The 23,977-nt window shown below is 31.7% G+C and overlaps 1 protein-coding gene across 3 annotated transcripts in view; it reads left to right on the top strand.

Annotated features, from left to right (window-relative positions):
- LOC119602613 (mucin-5AC) overlaps nt 1–20,715 on the top strand; it is a 69,376-nt gene extending 48,661 nt beyond the window's left edge. Inside the window, exons 3-10 of one of the 3 annotated variants that reach the window (XM_037954220.1) lie at nt 15,781–16,825; nt 16,891–17,197; nt 18,356–18,466; nt 18,535–18,636; nt 18,709–18,910; nt 18,991–19,971; nt 20,037–20,138; nt 20,203–20,715. In XM_037954220.1, the coding sequence (XP_037810148.1) occupies nt 15,819–16,825; nt 16,891–17,197; nt 18,356–18,466; nt 18,535–18,636; nt 18,709–18,910; nt 18,991–19,971; nt 20,037–20,138; nt 20,203–20,387 (2,997 nt within the window). In that variant the 5' untranslated portion in view covers nt 15,781–15,818 and the 3' untranslated portion in view covers nt 20,388–20,715. The remainder of the gene's footprint in view (nt 1–15,780; nt 16,826–16,890; nt 17,198–18,355; nt 18,467–18,534; nt 18,637–18,708; nt 18,911–18,990; nt 19,972–20,036; nt 20,139–20,202) is intronic. The other 2 variants (XM_037954219.1, XM_037954222.1) reach the window with 2 other exon arrangements.
- The last annotated feature ends 3,262 nt before the right edge of the window (nt 20,716–23,977 follow it).

Below are 23,977 nucleotides of genomic sequence, written 5' to 3'. Positions count from 1 at the left end.
GGAAACTATACGTGATTCTTTTTGTAACGATTCAAGAATTAGTCAAATTAGAACAAATATAATGTTAATGGTTGTATTTGTACATTCAACCATCAATATCGAGGGTATTTCATGATTCTGAACCCAACAAATAGGGCTGGAGATGCACCAGGTGGCACCGTTACGGAGTTCAGGAAACTATTGAGCAAAACATTTCTTATGTTATTATTACAATGTGAATGGTTCCGTTTCATTATTAAATGATCCTAAAGCAGATGCGCTAAACCAGTTGCTCCTATTTTTCTCCTCCTCTCTGGGGTTATCGCTTTGTAATACTTGGAATTGTGGGTGTATTTAGTAAGTACTTGTATTTTCTATACGAGTTTATCGCTCGAAAGAAAAAATCGCTGTCAACTTCAATTAAATCTTTAAAGACTTGCGTAAGAGGATTAAAGTTCTAAGTCTACCCAGCAAAAACTTGGTAATAATTTTCAATTGTAACCACTTACCATTTGACATACGTTTCAATTACTACTACATATCCTGTCCTGATTACATAAAAGTGGTCTAGTAACGTCTTATTAATAATATGCTATATAAATACTTTATAATTCATTACTAAACTTCTCCCTAACGATTTGCATTGACTTATTTTCCCAATTACTTATAAGCGAATTATGTAAGTAAATTATAGCATTTTAACCCCTTACTTGGTAATGAATGTTTTTGCTGGCTATATACTGTCTAATTTAGACAACAGTGAAAGTAAGAAGATTAATAAAGGACTGATTCCGCCAGTCACTATAAAGTGTGACAATGGATCTGAATCGAACATATGTCGGCTACATATTTTTGACAATTTGCCTCAGTAGTCTATCTAGTCTGTACGTATACGGTGAGTTTATCTATAAATCAAATGTTTCCAACCTAAATGTGATATTCGAATATATTTATCGGTCTCCACAATCACTAAACTGCAACTTCTGCCGAACTTTCTATGACTAGAGAATTTTCTATGACTAGTAGCAGATATTTAAATAGTACAAAGTTAGCTATTGACACCTTTAAAACTGCAGGGTGTGAAAATATGTATGTATGTAGGTGAGAATGCAAATATTTATGTATGTTGGTCTGTTTTATTTAATTTTTTTTTTTTTTTTTTAAATTACGTGTTTGTCTTCATCTCTCAATGTTAATGGTGTTGCAAATGTAGAGTTTTTTTTTTAATTTTTATTTTCTTAATTTAAATTTCTTTATCGTTTTGAATTGCTTTTTGTACATACTATTTGTTTACTATTTACTTATTTAGTGTTTTTAATTTTTCTTCTTTTACATTTCTTTACTTTAAGAGCAGCAAAAAAAACGAAACTTTTTTTGTATCTTTTAGATGACGTCTGTTTAGTAAAACTCTTCTTCTTTCCCCACAACTGTATTACCACTAATTTTTCATTTTATTCATGATGTTGTGTAAGGGTTTCTTTTTTATTATTATTAATGTTCGCAATACCCAAACACTCGTACATTTAACAAACCATTCAAACTCTCGACAAATCTCCTCTTTCTTTCCATGGCTGCACTTACTCATATATATTTGCTTGTTTTCGTTAGCAATCTCAACTTTTGTCTATTTGTTGAAACAAAATTAATGGTGTTGCTTCCTTCCACATTTGTAACCATGATGAGGAGTCATGTGTAGGGGTTTGTGTTTGTCTCCTTATCCCATTTCATTAAAAAAAATATTTAATTTTTTCATGTAACTACCAGTGACGTACAATGCGTTAGACGTTTTTCGAAATTAAAATCGCAACATTGAAACTTTTTTAATTCTTTACTTGTGAAACGTCAAAAGGAAATATTTGCCTTTTGTTTATCACTTTTACATTTTGATATTTTCTCAATAATATTTTGGTTGACAGCTCTGGCAACCAAATTCCTTTTGACTTCTTTCTGTGTCTTAATCCTTTAAAGTTATTTCCTATACGCTCCTGTTACTTATGATTCCACGAAGTTGTTGTTTTTATGATGAGATGTTGCTGTTGTTGTTTTTTACGTCTAGCAAACGTGTGCGCTTTAATCATTTGACTGGAATGTTTTTTAACTTTTTTTTTGTAAAAAAAATTGTTTATTTTCCGCTTCTTCTTTTTTTTATTATTTCTTTTTGTTTTAAAGGTCTTGAGCTTGTTGTTGTTTTATTGTACATAATATAAAATGTGATAAGATTTATACCTTGTCGCCAAAAAATATCCCCCCAATGGTTTATAAAGTAGATACTGGTATTGTTCTTGATGTTGTTGTTGCTATAGAGCGGTGTTGGTGGGTATTGTTTTTATTGCCGTGTTTGCTGAGATTTAAAGCAGCTTTTTTCCATCATTTGAAGGGTCACGTTTTAAAAACAACAAATAAATACAACAACAGTATAAAATACTCTTTAAAACAAACAAAAATTGGATTAGGGTTTCTAATTTTTCGAAAATGTTGAAGATTCCGCTAAAATTTTGTTTTTATTACTAACAATTTTTATGGATATTCTTTCCAAATTTAGTAGGTCTAGAACAGAACAAAACAACTTCAGATTGAAGCTAGTGATGTCTCCGTTATACCTAAAACAGGTTTATATGGATTATGGTTGGGATTCTAAAAAAAATTCAAATCTTACCAATCATTTCCTAACTCTAAGTAGCATTGTGGGATTCTCTCTCTTCGATCTCGTTGCCTTAAATGCTTATGCATTTATCAGGTTGACATCCTCAAGTTCCCTTCTGTTTATATCGAGTGATTTAGTTCTATCAGACTATACCGGAATAGCCTGGTGCCTAGATAATGCAGAACTTATATTTTTAAATCAAAAATCGGTTTGGATTTTCTTACAATCCAATACGGTCTTAGGTTTAACCTTATTAACCGATTAACTGACTTACTGTTTATTGAAATATGTATTAAATTTTGTCGGATTAATTTTCAAAAAGTTTTGCGTTTATGGGGGCTTAAGTAATATTCGGCAAGACTTCTCACATGTACATACGTGGATTCCTTATTGTAGAGGCGATATTAATTGTACCAGAACTTCCCCCCGGGACATGTCAACCGGATGAATCTTTTCGTCATCTTGGTGTTATTTCTATCCCGGGATAAAAGTGGTGCTACCAGTACCTCTAGTCTTCCGGGACTTTATCATCTGTCGGTGCTTTATCATCCTCGGATATTCTTTAGAATCGTTTGATTTGTGGTTGAACCAAAGAACCTATTGTATCTGGTAACATGGAATTGAGTGTCACTCAAGGCAAAGTTTCAGACTTTGCATGTTGATGGTTATTGGAGAAGACCTTTCGGGATGTTGTCTGATGCGCGGTGAAATCTTTATTATGGGACACGTTCGCTGCTGTTGTCCAAAAATATGTTGGGATTGAGTAAGTGTCAAATGTATGAGATACAGAATGAATCAGGTGTATATAGAACTCTCCACATCTATATACTTGTATGAATGTGTCGAATGTTTTCACTTGAATGTGTCGGATGACTGAAAAGCGTGATGGGTTGAATGGTGGTACCTGTCTAACCACCACAGTGGCTTCTCTGTGAGTAAGAAATTGTCTTTGGGTGATTTAGTTTATTCATTTTTCAGTCTATTGATTACGTCTCTAGGCGCTGCAATTGTAAACGATTGTCAGAGATTAGATATTAGCTCAAGTACACGAGTAAAGTACTTGTGCATAGACCTTAACAAAAGGAAGGTGGTGGGTCTCTAGCTTACCCTGTTGGTACCATTGTGAAATTAGATCGTATGTATATGTATATACATCATAAACAATACATCCCAATTACTTAACTAATTACACGAATATAAACTTTTGTATTTAAAGTATTTTAAATTATCATTAAATAGTAAAAACGTCCACCATCGAGTTAATTGTAAAAATTTCAAAACATTTTACGAATAATGGTTTAACAACCTTTAAATCGAATCAATCCACCATTTTGTGAGTGTGTAATAAACAATAATTATATTTCTGTCTTACGTTTCTTTTGTTTAAATAAAAAAAAAAACAACACTTACAACTGGAAATAATGATAATTGCATTGAAATGTCAAAAGTTAATTTCATTAGAACGTGACCATCGAAATTGCATTATTTATTATTTTATATACTAGAGAAGATGCATGTATTCAATACATAATGACTGACAAATATTTACTCACTCTAACAATGCAGCTGTTGTTATGTATTAACATATTAAGTTGTTTCTTATATACAAAAACTTCTTTATATACATATGGATAAATAAGTTTATATACTTATTTACATATATAATATGTTGGTATATACTCGTGTAGATACATACTTATATTATATACTGGTTATTTGTTTAAAGAAAATATGAATATTTCAAGTATATAGGATGAAGAACAAAAAAAAGTCTTTTGTATATAAGTTATATATTATATAATGTATACGAAGTACTTGGGTATATAAGTGTTTACATAGTATATACTTTGTGTATATTATTTTGATGTCATACTAGATGACGACGTCGTCACCAACGTTTCTTAGTATGTTTTTGTTGTATTATAGTCTCGTTGTTGTATTATTTTGTTGTTGTTGATGATTTTTTTTAAATATTTTTTTTCCTTTTACATATATACAACAGACTTGAATATATATATTTACATATATACATGTGTTTGTTTATATACAATATTATTCACCCCATAACTGCCAACCAGCCAGCCAGCCAGTCACTCTTCTCACACTCTCTTCTGTTTTTATATACAAAATATATGTTTGTTTGTGTGTCTGTCTGTTTGTCTGTATGTATTCTTTCGATGAATGTGTTGTATATATGTATTATATATAAACGTACATACATACATACATATGTATGTGCACAAGTGTGTAAGTGTATGAATGAGTTTGTGTGTATGTATGTGTTACGTTTTGCTGCACAACTGTACTTTTTTGTTGAGATAACCTTAGTTACCGAGTATTTGAATGGTTTTGCGTTGTTATCGCCGCAGATACATTTACTTCTTGTAGTTGAACAGAAAACTTTTTTTGTTTTTGTTATTATATTTTTAGGTGTTTTTGTTGTTTTTTGCTGATTTGTTTTTTTTTTTTCTAAAGTTTATTTCTTTTTATAGAAAAAAGCAAAACAAAATAAGAAGCTATTTTTTATTTTAATTAAAAAAAAAAACAAAAATTACAACAGAATTTCCTCTTTCATTTCTTTGTCTACCTATCTTTTTTGTCATCTTAATTTGTGGCCCGTGGTTTTTTTCCTTCTATTCTTAATGGTTTCTGAAATGTTTTAATTTAAATTTCATTAACACGTTTAAAATTTTACCCCTTTTTTTTTTCATTTGACTACTTTATTAATAATTTACTTTGTTTTGTTTTTATTTTTTTTATAAAAATTTTATTGTTATAATTATTTCACCACCAATCATCATCGCCACCTTTATTCATTAAACAATTTTTAAAGCAAAATATAAAACACAATACAAAAATAAACAGTTTGAACATTAAATAAAACACCAGCACGGTTAACTACTATAACAACAACAACAATAAAAAAACAATAATAATATTATTGAACTTGTATAATAAGCAATTTTGTTTAAATCAACCACAAAATATGCGAAATAAACAAATTCATTTCATTCAATAAACAACAGTTGTATGACTTTTAGACTTATTTGCAGCAATTTAAATGAATGTAATCTTTGAGTTATTTATTATTAAAATTTTGCTTTATAGTTTAAAAACCAATTAATGGTATAGATAATAGACTTGTTCAATGTTTCCCAATAAGTACCTCTAGGGCTCCATAAAAACGTCCTAGGGATGCGGATGCAGATTTTAAAATAGACTGATTGGTTTTATTAGATTGACCAAAAAAAAATCGTTGTTTTAGAGTCGAATACTCATTAAGATACTCATGTTTAAGTTCTCACGTTACATAAACTTCAGCAAAGTCCAGAAATCTTCTATAAACCTTAAAATATCATTACGGGTAGGAATTTTCCTATTATGTTGACAAGATTGCCTTCAGAGGAGTCATTTTAACTTCAAATTTTTTATTCTAGGTAAACGGGTGGGTGAGGCCCGATTACCCCACATTCATCCCATACCATATACAATTAACACCAACTCATTTCCAACGCTTAGTCACTCCTTTGTGGGTATCTGTTGTTTCGGCAACAGCACCGAACTTATACCGAAATATTGACTTTACCTTACATCAGTCCTTTAACCGCCACTTACTCTTCCCGCGAATTTGGGTTTAAACCACAGCCACTACGTGGATCCCGAAGGAACCTCAACCAACTAGAGGTATTGGTAGCACCTATCTACCCCGGATTGCAATACACCAAGATGTGATCTATCATTAAGGAAACATGCCCGGGGGCAGTCTATAGGGATAGTCAAGACAACACAGACCGAGATAAACAAAACATTCCAATAAAGTTTGAAAAATATCATTGACCAAAGAATACTTTTCTAGAGGACCCGCACTGATGCCGAATCTGGTCTCATATCAAGTTTTCCAGATTCGTGGCATAAAAAGTTTTTGTCTCTATTTGAGACATTTATAGTCCCGGCCGACTAGAGGTATTGGTAGCACCTATCTAGCCCCGGATTGCAATACACCAAGATGCGATCTATCATCAAGGAAACATGCCCGGGGGCAGTTGATAGGGATAGTCAAGACAACACAGATCTGACATAAACAAAACATTTCAATAAAGTTTGAAAAATATCATTGACCAAAGAATACTTTTCTAGAGGAGCCGCACTGATGCCGAATCTGGTCTCATATCAGGTTTTCCAGATTCGTTTCATAAAAAAGTTTTTGTCTCTATTTGAGACGTTGCAGTGCGAAGACACCATTATTGATAGAATTCGTTATGTATGAAAGTTTAATCTGTGGACTTTAAAATAAAGTTTTAACTTTTATTATATCGTTCGATTAGATTGATAAGATGATGAATACTACATCACATCCGAAGAAATACACCTAGGCCTCTATCGGCCCTGTTGTCTGAAGGTATTATCGTTTGACATTTCAAAACTCTGCTTCCTAAAGACACATAGAATTTTCCATTCAGTTCGTTAGGAATGTTATATCCGCAATATTATTGCTACCAAGATATTTGGACACAATTTCGACGAAAGCCTGGCAATGACAAAGAAAGTGTTGCAGAATTTCACTGATCCGGAAAGAAAGGCAAGAAGTACTTTTAATCCTAAAAATACACTCTCTTTGGTAATATTTTGTATTATACAATGTATTCCTAGGGTGACCCGGTAGGCTAATTGGTAATGTTAGTCTGGGGATTGTGGGTTCGATTCCCACCAGAGACTCTGGTCTGCTACACTACAACGGGCGTATGATCATCGTCACTCGGTAAATTAAATGGACAAATAAAATAAAATGTATTCTTTTTAACTTCTGTCCGCATACTCTCCATTATTATTCCAATAATTTTGTAATCCTTTAATATTTTCTATGTACATTAAAATTTACATTATTTAGCAATTAATAATTAGTATTAATTGCAAATAACGCTATTGTTTGTAAAACAAAAAATATTTAATTAAAACCAATTAAAGTTAAATTTTTATTTTGTCATACTAACTTAATTGTTCATTAATGTATAGTAAATAAACTTGCAAAACTAAGTATGTAATTGTTTTAATTAAAATATTTACTTGAAATGAGTGTTTAAAGGAATTTAGAATTCCAAAAATTGTTAAAAACAAAAAATGGAAAGTTTTTTAAATTGAGGTATTTTTAAAGAATTTTAATTTTAGAAACTCCCACCTGTAATTTAGATTTAGAGCAGCTATTGTCTGTGAGAGGTAGCGAACGCTCTTTGATTGATGGACAATATTTAACTGATTTAATTTTTCACTTTGTTTATAAAAATCTACGCAAAACGTGACTTGTTTAATAAAAAAAAAAAAACAATTATAATAAAACAAATATTCAAACGCAATCTGTGTTGACAAATATTTAAACATGATTTTAACGTATTTTACAGGGTGTTGTAGAGTAATAGTTTTATGTTTGAATTGTTAACAAATGAGATATTTCGCTGTTAATATTACATTCGATATTTTCAAATATTCGTAAACAAAGTATTTATTAGAAGACAGTGATATTTAATGACATTTAAATCCTATATTTAATGCCAATTTAAAATTCAATAAAATTGCATCTATATATTTTTAATTTAAGCCTGTTTTAACACTCATTAACAACATTATTCAATTAAAGGCATTTCTTGCAACCAGTTTTATATAAAAAAACACATTATATTGCAAAAGCCACCATTTAGGAAAGTCGATTTAGTTGTTTCTACATAATTAATATAAACCTGATTTTAAGTAACATCTCTAGGATGTATAGTAGTACAGACATAGGTCTTTATGATGATAATATTAATTAAATACTTTAATTAATGACATTTTACTTGTAATATTACCTTTAACTAAATAAAAATCGTCATGGCGATAATAATGGTTAAATGACAATCATCAAACTGATGATGATAACTCTGTTTAAGAATATCCATACTGATGAATTGACTATATAAAATAAAACATATCAGATTGCCAGTAAAAGCAGCATAACTTGCAAAATGTAAGAAGAGAAAATAACATGAAAATGCCATAGAAGGCAGCAAATCATGATTTGAAATTGTTAACCATTGTATTATACTTTAAGCAGAATTACTGCTACCTTTAAACATATGAGTAGCAAACGTTGTCCTCTTCTAAATGTGGCAAAAAAACGAGACACAGACATTTAGACAACGGCAACAAAAGTAAAAAACAACTTGCAACATAAGTAGTAAATTGAAAAGACATTTAAAACAATACAAGAACCAACAGCATTAACAGCAGGAAAAAATTGTTGTACTAAAGAAACAAAATAACAAGTAACAACAACAACAACAAGTTACAACGAACGACCAAGTTTATAAAGCAACATTTTTGTAAAAAACCCTGACGTCTAAGTTCTGTTTGCAGCGAGAACTAGGGTTGCCAGGAAGATTATTGCATATTGTTATTGATTGATTTTATAATAAAATACATGTATGTATATCACTTATTTATGACCATTAATCCTTTCCAATTTTGTTTGACAGTTGTTGTTCAGGTCTGAGTTGGCGTCATCGTTTTTGTCTCTTAAGGACGGTCAGGCTTGTGCTTCTTGCCGAGCTTTAAACAGAGTTACTTTTCACTTGTACTAATTTAATGCACTACTTCATATAACTCATGACAGAACAAGAGAGGTCACTACATCACTACAGCAATACAAAAACATCATGTATTTTGTTTTTGTATAAGAATTAGCTTACTACCAAAATTACATATTAAAATCATAACATGTAAACAGTAACAACCCAGCAGTTCAACAAAGAGACAATGCACCCAAAAAAGACTGTGATTTCCATTAACGTCTAACCACTTGTTTGGCTCTAATTCGTCTTTCGTCATGGATGCACTCTTTGTAATCGAGGGTGCAGATAATCGTCACTTTAGTGCCCCTTTGTAAGCGAGAGAGGGGACAAAAGCAATCTTAAGGTATTTGTATGACTATTCATAATCTATTAGGTGACGATTGAATTCCTGATACGAAAAGCACATGTTAAAATAGCTAGTTAAATAGGTATTTCGGGACTGTCCGACCTGGGAACTTTTGACAGAAGGGTACTCTACACAATAAAAAAAATAATCGGCTGCTTTATTGCAGTCAACTTTTTTATTATGCCATGGTATTACTGTTTCGAAGTTAAGCGTTACCTACATTAAACGCGTGCTTTCGTTTCGACTTTTAAAAGTCGAAAAGTCGACTTTTCATTAATTGCAAAAGTTAAAAATTTTACTTTTTGTTTCAATTTTAAAACCTTATTGCTAATCCATATTTGAGTTGAGATGAATTTATCTTAATAATAAAGATAACTTTTTTCAAATCTATTGAAACAAAACCAGCGAATGACGGCAACCCTTTTCTAAACATGCACAAAACTCGTAGTCGTACTTTTGAACTACGAAAATAACAACTACTTTCTACTTAACGTAGTAGTCTACGTTTTGGCAGACTCCAAAAACAAAATCAGACTGAATTTAAATGTTTAAAACTGTTGCTGTGACGATTTTTTTCATCATTTTATTCCATTCATTTTTGCTAAAAACTTGGCCAACTGCATGCTCTACATCTACAACGAACCTGAAAAAATGCAAAAAAAAAATAAAACAGAAAAAGTAATGATGTCGTTGACAATTTAAGCCAGACATTCTGCCAAACATTATTTATAGCAGCCAGCCAGTCAGTCAGTCCGCCTGCCATATAAACAAAAAAAAAAAACGGAACATAGTCATAAAATATTGAAAATTGGAATGAAGAAAAAACATAAAATTGTGTGTTTTAAAGAAAAGCGCGTGGTGAGTTCCACAACAAACTTAACAAGCTCTTTTTTTTTGAGCTGGTGCGCCTGACTTTAATGGTGTGGCATGTACTTGTATCTGGCAAAAAAATACATACCTTAAAGTGTTGCCACTTTAAATCATATTATTACCCAACAACAATTCGCAAAAAAAAGTTTCTTATACAAAAGAATTTTTAAAGGAATGTGTTCCTTAATTCAGCAAATATTTTGGAAGTGTAAATTTGAGCAGTAGATTTACTCTGAATTAATAACACAGGCCAAAAAATTTTCAAAATTTACGAGATAATATCTTGAAAACCTGATGTGATGTATAAATTCTGAGTCCAGTTATGTATACACGGTTTTCAGATATCTTGAGATCTTACAATGTTGGCAGATCTGGCAATGTACTTACAATGAAAAATTGTTAACAACAGGTAATTTGTCAGATCACACGGTTGCAAGAAAACCTTAAAATTTAATTGTCAGACAATAAATTTATCTGCCAAAAATGTTGTCAGCTTGTTATATGGCGAAAGTTGATCTTATTTTAGCTGCATATGTTCTTTTAATGGAACGTTTTGTCAATAGAAAACATTTATCTGACAATGATTCCATTATCAGATGCATAAAATTCACACATCTGACAATAAAAAGGAATTGACAACGTAATATGTTTACACGATTGTTAGATGTCTGACAATTTATTGTTCTACCAAATACTGACAATGCATTTTCTAAAGACAAAAATTGTAAGTCACACGGTTGTTAGACATTTTATGAACATTTTTCTGCCAACGTTGTAAGATCTGACAACCTTTAAGGGAAATCTAAATTTCTGGATTTAGACTTTTTCAAAATGTTTTTGGACTTTGAATTTATTTAATTTTAAAGAAATAATATTTCGAGTATGTTTTCTTTACAATAAATGATTTCATTCTTTGAAATTCCTTCTTAAAACTAGAGTGAGAAAGAGCGGATAAAAAACACGTTGGAAAAATGTTGAATTAAAATATTTTTACACGCAACAAGGTCTTTGTGCCACTAACTGCAACATGCATTTATTTTATTCATAAAAGATTTTTTACAATATAAAATATACACAAAAAATTTTTATGTTCGTTCACTTGTTTGGGTATCTGGTGTTTAGTGTTGCCATATTTGGTGCTTTTCACAATATTGTCCGGTTTTTAGAAATTGTCTCAAATATCTGCTCGGACTTTCATGAATACGTTAAACATGAAGGTCAGGATTCTAATTTGATATCAATCGAAACATCTTTTGTGCGCGTTTTTCGTCTTGGTTATATCCAATTGTAAAGATTAAAGATTATGAAAGATTAAAATTACTTAATTTTGAAGTTAACCCCATTTTTAATAAACTGGCAACTCTAATTTATATTCACTGTAAATTTTATTCTTTGATGGAGTATTTTTATTGCCTCCTTCCCTATTTACCAAATGTTGGTGGCAAAATGAATATTGCGTTTTTTTCGTCGTCTCCTTTTCAACTTAATGATGATGACGATGAACTTTTTTCCACTATACATACTTATAAAAATATGTTTATTACTGCAAAACATGTGGATTTAGTAGTAATAAAAAACATACAGTGTCTCACATAAATATTCGAATTTATTATTTTTTATGAATTACTGTGTTATTGTATGATGCTACTTTAAAAATAATAATAGTATTTAAAATTTTTTAATGAAATTTTATTAATTTATATTATTTTTACAAAATACAAGAAAAAAGTAATAAAAAATCATTAATGGTTTCCAAGAAAATGGAAAAAACCCAAAAAGGGTCATTTCAGGTACTGCGCAAAAATATTCGAATTTTTTCTAAGAACTTTATTAGAATCCTTGAACACGTGTTTTATTGCCCATTAATTAACCCATTATGCAGGTAGTGGTTATATGGAATATTTAACATTATATTTTTTGGAAATTTGCATAATTATGTTGTAAATCCTTCCTGTGTAAGTGCTTAAAATGTTCAAAGAAAAAGAGTTGATCAATTCAAATTAAAAAATTAATTTATATCTGTATAAACAAGGCCGATCAATTAAATATATATAGGAAATGGTTGATAGATTCCCATCGACAATATATTTTGTCATTACACGCATGGAACAAAGAATTCCATCGAGTATTTACCATTATCAAGTCGTCCAAAACTGCTGTCAATACAGGGCGACAGAGAAATACTGAAGAAATACCGAAAGAACCTTCATCTATCAGCTCCAAAAATTAACAACGAACTCATGACAGTCCTGTGAATAAAAATTAGTGTCGAAATTGTGCGCAAAGTACTAGGGAGCAATAATTCGCATGGTCAAGTACCAAGGTGGAAACCGCTCATATCGAAGTTAATCGATGTTAAGTGTCTTGACTCCGCAAATAGACTCATAAGTAAGAATATTGGATTCTGGAAGGAGGTTATCTTCTACGATTAGAACAAATATAATATTTTTGGCTCTGATGGTCGTCAAATGATATGGCGAAAGCTTGGAGATGCCTTGGAATTATCAAACTTAAAATCAATTGTAAAGGACCCAAGTTGCTCTGCCATATTTTGGGGTTCTGTGTCCGTCCACGGTGTTGGACTCCTAAAATTTATTATTGTAATTATAGACTAGAAGGTCCACTTGTCAATTTTAGAGCAGAATTTGCATGCTAGTACCACCAAAATGGGGCTACAACCCATTCAATTTATTTTTCAACAGAAAAACGATCCAAAATACACGACCTGGTACGTGAAAATGTTGATCATTAACAACACTAAGTATCTTCTTTCACCAAATTTTCAATGGAGTTAATGTCTGGACTTAAACTCCATTGAAAATTTGTGGTTATATTTACAAGAACAACTTTTAAATCACTCATTATCCTCTAAAACCACCATACGGTTGCTTTGCATGAAGAATGGGACATAATAACGCCAGAACTATTCCATAAATTGGTAGAAACGGTCCCACGACGATTGGAAGTTGTTTTTAAAAACAAAGGCTACTATACAAAACATTAATTTCATTTTAATTATTTATTTTTACTTCATAATGCTAATCTAAATATGATTTATACAAAAAATTCGAATACTTTTGTGAAGCTATTTTTTGCACTTTTTTAAAAAAAAGTTAAATTAGTTTATGTAAATAATTTTTTTTTTTAATTTTTAAAATGTGGTATAGAATTTAAGGACTGTCTGGACAACATAATAAATTTATTTATTTATTTTTCCCACAAAATCTATTATAAAATGATGTCTGTTTTCATAATACATTAAATTCGAATACTTATGAGAGACACTGTAAATATGTTTTGTCAGTTTAGTGTTTTTTTATTCAAATATTTTAATAATGAAAAGCTTTTGTTTTTGTTTGCAATGTTTAATTTAGTACTACATTTGTAACTAAATTTTCAACCAGAAATTTGGCATTCGCGAATTCGCTTAATGACAATGCAAGGTTATTTTCGAAGTTATGATCAAAAAATATTTAGAACAGTATCTGGATTAACAAGATCATTAATAAATTTTCGAAAATTCGGACTTATGTTCGAAATATTTTTAATACTGTTAAAATAATCACTAAATTATGAGATTTAAAATATTTTGATTTAAAACTTCATATGTAGGTATTAAAAATTAGTCTGGGACCTCTAAATTTTAGCTAAATATATGCATTTAATTTCCATAGGACAATATCAAATACCTCTTTAATAAAATCATAAAAAATTTCTGTTTCATTTACCTTAATAAACATTTTCACTTACACTTTTATTTTGTAAAGAAAATGAAGAACACTCATAAAAACTAAACAAATAAAATTAATTTCCAACATTGATTTCTATCTTCTGCTAGAGTGTCAAGGTCAGTACAAAAAAATAAGGAGGAAAGAAACCAAAAACAAAATAAATAATACAACTACCAACAAACAAATAAAAAATCTAATTACCTTTAGTGTTTTATTGTTGTTGTTAAGTTAGTTAACTTTATAAATATACAGAAAAAAAAAACGAACAAACAATTCCGAGAAGGAAATCTTTATTTTATTATCCTGACATAGACTCTCAAATACATAAACATTTACACACTTGCTTACACAACACACGTATAATATAAAAACAAAACAAAATGAAGAAGAGGAAGCATGTCCAGTGCTAGAACATAGAAAAAATTTTATTAAGAAAAAAAGGAAAAACACGAAAGAAATAACAAAAAGCGCAATATAAACCGGAACTTAACAAAACCAAATATTACAAAAAATAGCAATAATAACAAAACAAAACAGCAACAACTCGGCAAATAGTCCTGATACTCCCTAGGGGGTTGCACTCGTATCTACGTAAGTACGAAAGTGTACGCCCAAGTTGTTGTATATTACAGCTACAAGAACAAAAACATCGTCGACGATGACGACGACAATCAAAGGAGAACAGCAGGATATTAAAAACACACAGCTGAGAGAGCATAAACATGTTTGGCATGTTAAATTTTTGTTGTCGTTTTTTTGTGTGTGTTTTGTTTTTAAAGTGGGCTTAACAGTGCTTTTAAAGTATCCTTTCTTAATAAAACTTCAAATAGACATACATACAAATATTTTTTTTAAATATGTAAAAATAAACGTGTTCATAATTTTGCTTAGAAGAACTTTAAAATAATATCAAAAGATCCAAAGGAGTTTCAAAACTCAATTTATTGTTATGCTAGGTTATTGATTTGTCAACAAATTTCATATGTTATTCGTATAACTAGAATTTTTAAGGTTATATGCAATAACAGTCAATTTTAATCTTCTGAGTAGATCGCCCTACCATATTTATAATATATAATATATGCTCAAAATCGGGAGTTATCCCAGAAAACGGATTATTAATTGTTGTCGGACTTTAACATTTTTAACTCAATTTTTTTTTTTTTGATTCTAACATGTAAGTGAATCTAAAAAACAACTTAAATGAAAACACTCTTTTAAATTCAGACAGTATCATTAAAATGTGAATGTTAAAACAAAACTGAATATAAGAAGTAACAAATGAATAATAACAAAAACATAAAAAAGAAGAGGAAAACACTTTACAATTGTTAAAAAGAACAAAACACAAAAATCTATAAAAACACTTTCCACGCACTTCGTAAAATATCTTCCGTAGAAACCCTTGACATTTTATCTGTCATTCTGTTAATATTATTCTCTTTTATGTTTTAAAATTTTTTAAGTTTATTCGCGTTTATTATTGTTTTTGGAAAAATATTAAATAAAACACAATAGTTTTTAAAATTTAAAAAAGTAAATAAAAGCAATACCTTATAAAAAATTAACTAATTAAACGAATGCTTCGATATATTTTTCTATTTATAGATAAGTCAACATAAGCCAAAACGACGCGACGCGCGAAGATGGCCAAAATGGAAGTCGACGATGTCGTCGACTTAAGTTTAGGCACCGGCCGTGATCCGGCTCTAACTATAACACCTACAACCGTAAGAGACTTGAGAGCACTTACACAAAACTCTGGACTGACTATAACACCTGCACCACCGCCACCAACAGCAACATCACCGGCCGCAGCAACAACCGCCACGGCACTGGGCAATAATAGCAGTAGTATAACTAGCAGTACTAGCAGCAGCACTAGTAGTACAGCAATAGCAAATACAAGTGGTAATACCACACCAACTACAAATAATATATCGACGACTATAACCACGGTAGATCCATCTAGTAATAGTGCAACTAATCAAATAACAAATACAAATACATTAAACAACACATCCACGGCAAGTGCTAACACAGTTGTGGCCACAGCAACTACAACAGTTGCAGCAACAACAACAAATTCCCAAACCACAACCAACTCATCAGGGACGGGGTCATCTGGTGGCGGCGGCACTAGCATTGGTGGTTTAGGAGTAGTTAGTTCAGGCAACGAAGAGAACAAAGTTCAACGTCGTGTTCTGAGACCACGCACCGAACCCAAGTCATATGCAGAGGCTCCTGATATAGTCTTATTGCCGGCCCGCATGAATGGTCGCCAACAAAATGGTAACATAGACTCAGAAACAGATGACGAGGAAATGCCTCCATATGTACCCATAAAAGAGTTGACACCAGCCGAATTAAAAGAGCGCGAAAAGGGCCTGCGTAAGTTAAGAGACGACTTACGCAATGAAGAAACCAAATTAGTGTTGCTAAAGAAGCTTAAACAGTCACAGCATGTCATGAAGGAAAATATTGTGGTCACCTCGACCAGTGTATCGCCTACAAATCCCCTGGCAGCTATACCAGCAGCTTTGACATCGAAGGGAGCCTTAAGTGTTACCCCTACTACGGCAGTACCACTGCCAGCACATACCAAAAGTTCACGTTCCAATAGCAGTAACATCTCATCATCGGTTAGCATAAGGTAAGTGAAATGAAATCTGAAATACTTGAAATTTGCTTATAAATCTAATCGTTCTTTCTTTTTAGTGCTACCAATAGCCGCTCGAATACAAATTCCTCTTCATCCGGGTCGACATCATCCCCCCATCGTTCAACTAACAACTCTATACTGCCTCCACCACGTTCGGCACTACCCGGTGGTGCTACTCTAACAGCCGGTTCTTCCGCTTCAATTAGCATTCAAGCCACATCGTCACCATCATCATCAACGTTGTCATCATCAGCCCGTTCGAATGCTCTACCACCCCGCACCAATCTACCGAATCTCACTATAACGCCATCAGTGACTATAACACCAACATCGGCTCCACCATCTGGACTTAAATCACGCAATGTGAGTTGTTGTAATGTGATCGTTGCAGTAAGCGCTGTGTTGTTTCATTATTACATGTTTCTTTCTACACCTTTCCTCTAATCCTCCCGTCCTTTAATCACACTTTCTATAACACGAATCTATTACTAATACATACATCATACACACAACGCTTACTTACAACAATATACATATTATTTTTTGTTCATTATACTCATACTTACATATATATTTTAACTTAGTTGTAGTATAGTGTTTCATTAGCTAGAGGAATATAGTTTTGCGAATCAGTTAGATTTTTTAGAAGATAACATTTTTTGAGGATTAAAGTTAGGTCATTAAGTTATTTATTATAATGTAATTTATATCTCGTGGAGGATCTGTAGGCTTCTTCTCCACGGCGACTAGACTTAAAATAATGGCATCTTTACGCTATGTGGACGATCTTCTTTCGAATCGCTACTTTAGGTCAGTTAGAGGGGATGCCTTCCTACTTTGAGCACATATTACAATGATATCATGCTCCCCATCATAACTCATCTCCTCAAACTTTTATTGTGAAAAGTTTCTCAAAATAAATATATTGACAATCCAAAAATCTCATCAACCTTACAGTTTTTAAAAATCGTTCACTTTTTATGCGTTTATCCCAACCTTCATAATCGAAAAGATTAAAACAACATGTAATATTAATTAAATCACTGATCTTCAAGTTAAAAACTGGCTCTAAAAATTCAAAATAATTGAAATTTTAACATTGAATTTAAATAATTACCAAATCTTAAAAGACATTCCCAAGATTTAATTCCAAATATTAATTTTTAAAGCTAAATGATTATTTTTTAATTTTAATTTAATAACAATTAGTCTATACACATAAACAACTTCACACTACACTAATCCCATTCCTCACCTTAAGTAATAATGTTAAGGGTTTATATAATTTAATAAAAAACGATAGTGCAACATATTTGTTATTTAATACTAATAATCTATATAATTATTTAATATGCTAATTGTTATTTAAATGTAAAAAAATTTATCATGTTTTTTTTCTATGATTCATTTATCAATTTCATAAAACTAACCAATTTGTGTCATATTGTTGTGTGCCTTGTATTGTTTATATTGAACTAACAAAACAAACAAAAATATAAATAAATGAATATAAATAAGCAGCAGCCTAATGTTTCGGATAATTCAAAGGTACCTAACACCATCAGCAATTCGGTATCAATAACACCAGCACCACCGTTGTCAACACAAAATCAACAACACAATGAGTTGAAGGTGAATTAAAAGCAAAAAATCCTTTAAATAACAAATATCATTAACCTATGATATGATTTAAATTTTAGAATGAACGCTTAAATTCCCGCGAAGATGTACAAACACCCGCACAAAGGCAAGCGGCTGCTAAATTGGCTTTAAGGAAACAGTTAGAGAAGACTTTGCTACAGGTATTTGTTTGTATTAAATAAATATTACAAAAGAATATACTAATACATACATGTAATTAATTTTTTATAAAGATTCCTCCACCTAAGCCTCCACCACCAGAGATGCATTTTATACCAAATCCTAGCAATACTGAATTTGTTTACCTGCTTGGCTTAGAGACTGTTGTCGATTATATAACGACAAATAATAAGAAAACAAATACAGTGGCACCACCATTTCGCTGTGCTCAATGTAAGATTGATTTTACACCAGTCTGGAAGTGGGAGAAACAAGGTAAACAAACATTTGTCTTTAAATTAAAGATGAAAACAGAGTTTTAATTATTTACATTTTTCTCTCTCTCTCCGCTCTAGGCAACAAAGAAGCTAAAGTTATTTGTGAACAATGCGTCACCACTAATGTTAAGAAAGCTTTGAAAGCTGAACACACCAATCGACTGAAACAGGCCTTTGTTAAGGCCTTACAACAAGAACAAGAAATTGAGCAACGTTTGGCCAGTCAAAGCAGTCCTTCCCCGGTGGATGCTCATGTAGCTGCTAGTTCTGCGTTGTCTCAAGTCCAGAATCATTCTCAACAAACGGCGCATCAATCTCAACCACAAGCAGCCCATGCCGCCTCGACAGCAGCCGCTTTAGTTAATCTACCACCGTCTGTAACGGTTATACCCACCAAATGTCACACTCCAACACCGAGTATCACGCCGCGTCCCACACCACCACCAACCAATCAACCGACACCTCCACCACCAACTACGCCACGTTCGTCGCGAGGTTCCATGTCTCATCAGGCTCAGCCCAGTCCTAGTACACCTACACCCAGTCAAATGCATCACCATCAGCAGCATCAACTCCAGCAGCAACAACAACACCAGCAGCATCAACAGCAGCAGCGTGAGCGCGAACGTGAACGGGAAAGAGAACGTGAACGAGAAAGAGAACGCGAGCGGGATCGTGAGCGTGAAAGAGAACGCGAGCGTGATCATCATCGTGCTGAGCAGCAACAGCAAAGGGCTGCTGCTGAACAACAACAGCAACAACAACAGCAGCAACAGCAACAATATGATAAATATTCAGCTGCTGCTTTAGCAGCCGCTGCTCAATTGGGTGCTCTTGGTTTGCCGGGTCTAAACAATTTAGCTGGTTTAGGCGGTCTCGGTAATCTGGGCAATTTAGGGCAACTGGGTAATTTGGCGGCGTTGGGTGGTTTGGCCAATCTAGGTGCTGCTGCCGCCGCTACGGCCACAAATCCAGCAGCAGCTGCTGCAAATCTCGGTGCTCTTGGCAATGCATCACCTGCTGCCGCAATGCAAGCGTTCCAGCAGCAATTATTTAGAGGTAAATGTGCTAAAGCATTTCTTTTATTTATTTGCTCATTCTAAATAATATGTTTATTCCTCTAGCTTTGGGTCAAGGTTTAGCAACGAATCCTCAACATATGATGCAATTTACCCCACTATTGTATTCCTATCAAATGGCTATGGCTCAGGCAGCTCAAGTAGCTGGTAAGCAAAAACGCCTTCAATTAACAGATTAGATTTTCAATTTTAAATTTCTTTTATTTGGCAGCATTTACAAATAAAAATAAAACAACATCTGCATCTTCCTCCTCTGCTTCATCGTCCAAGAATCAAACAGCCTCATTGGCTGATATACAACGAGCCGCTGAATTGCAGCGACAATATTTACTAGAGATGATACCACCGCAAGCACCAGGACCTAGTAACAATCGCCAAAACAATTGGAAAACGTAAATAACACACAACATCAGCAGCAGCAGCAACAGCACCAATAATTATAGAACTAAAACTAAAAGAAATCGAGTTTTGTGCATGCAATAATCGTAAGATTTTAAAATAATCTTTAAACAAAAAAAATGTACTACAGTCAAATATTAAGTTTAAACTAATAACTTATGGAAAATGATTTATTTCTTTCTTTTAATTTAAACATTTTTAGCTTTTTTCTATTTTAAAGAAAAATCTTATTTGTTTGTTTAAAAACTATGCATGCTTTGGTCGTTTGATCAGACCAAAAACTCAATAAACCATTTCTTAATACATATTTGAAAATGTATCCTAATTTCTTTTTCTCATACTCTCTAACTTCCCCTCTATCTCTCATTCTGTATAGTTAATCCTTTAAAGATTTTTGTTTAAAATTTTTATCACATAATTAAATCAAATTATTTTAAGTTTTAATTTATTCAATAACATCAGATTAAAATATACAAAAACATTTGTAAAAGCAAGAATAGAACGAAAAGAAAACAAGCAAATGTCGTAAATGGAGTGATCGAACTCTATAAAAACAATCCTCTCTCCTTCATTCATACAATATTTTTAAGCATTAGTAACTCTTGAAATAATTAATGCAAATTCTTAAAAAAAAGCAAAGGCAAATAAATCCCATAATTTGCATTAAAATCTACAAACAAAAAACATAAATAAAACTATTTTTATAATAAAAAAAAACAAATAAATAAAAAATAGTTCAATAATTATTTTTATTAGTTTTTAAATGACTTAAGCATTAAGTGTTATTGTTTTTTTCTATAAAACAAAACAATTAATTAATTATTTAATTAACATTTCAAATGAATTTTAGTTTTTTATATAACATTTCGTTTAAATACATTTTTTTATAATTGCTTTAAAAAAACTTTCGTTTTTTTTTATTTTCTGCCTTCCCTTCCCCCTCCAGAGGCGAAATTTATTATTACATTACCTTTTACATAATAAAAAATACTATTACAAAGTAATTGTTAACTTCTACTTGTGTTTTTATTGTTTTAATTTTTTCTGTTTACATATTAATTACTCTGTATGTTTTAATTAATTAAATAAAATATTTTAATTTAATTATTACTATTTTTTATTACAAATTTAATTTCGTTGTAATAATTTGTATCTAAATGATTTATTTCTTAATTAAAAAAAAAAAAAAAAAAAAAACAATACGAAAGAAAGAAGCCTTAGTAATATCAAATTTAGTTTTTATAGTTTATTTTAAATTTTAGTTATTTGCTTTAAATTAAACAAACAACAACAAAATATTATTAAATATATATTTTCTAGATATAATTGAATTAACAAAAATAAACATTTTATTGCTTAATTTAAACAAAAAATAAATAAACCAACAACATGAATAACTTATTTTTAACGGGTGATATCTAAAAATTACAATAAAACACTCTTTTTTTAATAATTTACAATTTTAAATTTTTGCTGTGTTTCTAAATTACCGAAAACTTTTGGATATTTATTTAATATCAGCCACGAAAGTCGTCTTTTTTTTCTTTCGCGAAGAAAGGTAATTCTTATAGCAGAAAATTTATGGACTAATATGTCCTTTACTGACTTTTTTATATAGAAATCAGAATATAAATATGTTTCTATAGTATGTATTAATTGAGCTGTGCTGTATCCGAATCAGGCCTTCTATGTTGCCCACCTTTTCTTTGAATTCATACTTTAGGTTAATATATCTAGAAGAAGTTAGTGGTAGTTAGTTTGAAAGGAGGATGTATATACATCAAAGCCGAAGAAATACACCTAGGCCTCTATCGGGCCTATTGTGCGCTCCTTTACCAGTACTCGAGGCCACTATCTGGAAGATGAAACAAAGTTTTATTTTTATTCTTCTCTGACACAAGCGTCACAGTAGGAACAATGAACGAATTGTTCTCGAGACTCTTTTTTTTTTGTAGTTTATATGGGTCCAAGTTTAGGAGGGGTTTAGATGGCTTTTATATTACAAACTTTAGAATGGTTTAAGCTACATGACCAGTGAAACATCATCCAGATTGATATATAGAGAAATATTCGCATAGATTTCTCTCTGGCATCTACACTACATCCAGGCTAGTTTTCTTAACGAGGTGGCGCATCATTCGAACATCGAATTGTTCTGCATGCCGGGATACTCCAACTGTTTAAATATGTTCTCGCATTGATGATTGACATTTTGGTAGGTGTGCCGCTTTCATGTTCTAAAACTTCTTCAGCAGGAGTAAGGCTGACCTGACCACTCTACGCCAACCTTTCATGTGGTAGGCTGAGGCTACTGATAGTCGTCTTGACAAGTCATTCGTTATTAGGTGCGCTTGCTAGGATATTTTTTTTCTATCTAATGACTTTTCCAGAAGTTAAAATAATGAGAATTATGGTCGAACACTGTCCGTATCTAATCTGACCGATTTAAAAAGTAAGTTCACGAAGTGATCGGGGAAAACTGAAAGTATATTCGTACTCTATGTACTACAACGAAATAAAATATATGAGAACTTCATCATTTTATTTTCACAATTTTATTTGATTTGGATCTTTGGTCTTTCGTCAATGTCGACGAAATCTGTTCGCTATAACAGATTTTTTTTCCAAAATATGCATTAATCTTCGAAATCCTCTATTATTTTTTCACCTCTTTGAGGGAGGTAATGAGGACAGAGGTTAATATGTATACCAACATTTTAAACGTTTACAATTACAAATCCCGAAATCTTAGAAGCAGGCTTCTAGCCTCCTTTATTTTCTTGTACGACACCTACATCAATATGTTCTCAATAACACAGACCAACATAATTTGAAAATAAGTCAAAACAGACCAATACATACTTTTGTAGAGTGATGTATTCGAAAATGATTTTCCGGTGAAACTACAAATTTTATAAATAAATATGTCTTTGAGCTGTTATGACGCCTCTAATATGGCCGAAAGCGGGAGATTTTTCTATTTTATGGACATGATACCTTTAAAACATGATGTGATGGAGAAATTTTGGGCCCAAATTATGACATACGATATCGATCGAAATCTCCATTTAGATTCTATTGAGATTTCGATCGATATCGTATGTCGTAATTTGGGACCTGATTCTAATTCAGGGCAATTCAATACTTTAGAAAAATATACTTTTGGCCTGTGTTATGGAGATCATTTCTTAGCAACTCACATTGTTAAGGTTTCCAAACGACTAAGAATTATGAACTCATGGCCCAAATTATGACATACGATATCGATGGGACCAGAATCGGTAAGATAATTTCTAACCTGCCTGGACGTACAACCTCCTGCAGAAATTTCATCCGCTGCCTATTGCGAATGGACAATGGGTTATTAAATGAAGGTTATGGTTTAGGGAGGACCACACATTTATGTGTGCAATTCACAAGATCAACAATTGTTACAATTGTCCGGTGCCAATGCCTCCAATATCGTATATTTTCGTCAGGTTCTAAACATCTCTGTATTCTTCCTTCCATGCAGCATAGTAAGTTATATATACTTCACATTGAAATCGATAGCGAGATAATGCAAAACATTGACAGAGAAAGTGAAA

The sequence above is a fragment of the Lucilia sericata genome, unplaced genomic scaffold, assembly GCF_015586225.1.
Source record: "Lucilia sericata isolate MDLA Ls3-8-SP2 unplaced genomic scaffold, ASM1558622v1 Contig000244F_arrow, whole genome shotgun sequence".
In the NCBI taxonomy this organism is placed as follows: domain Eukaryota; kingdom Metazoa; phylum Arthropoda; class Insecta; order Diptera; family Calliphoridae; genus Lucilia; species Lucilia sericata.
This window is presented reverse-complemented; position numbering and strand designations above follow the sequence as displayed.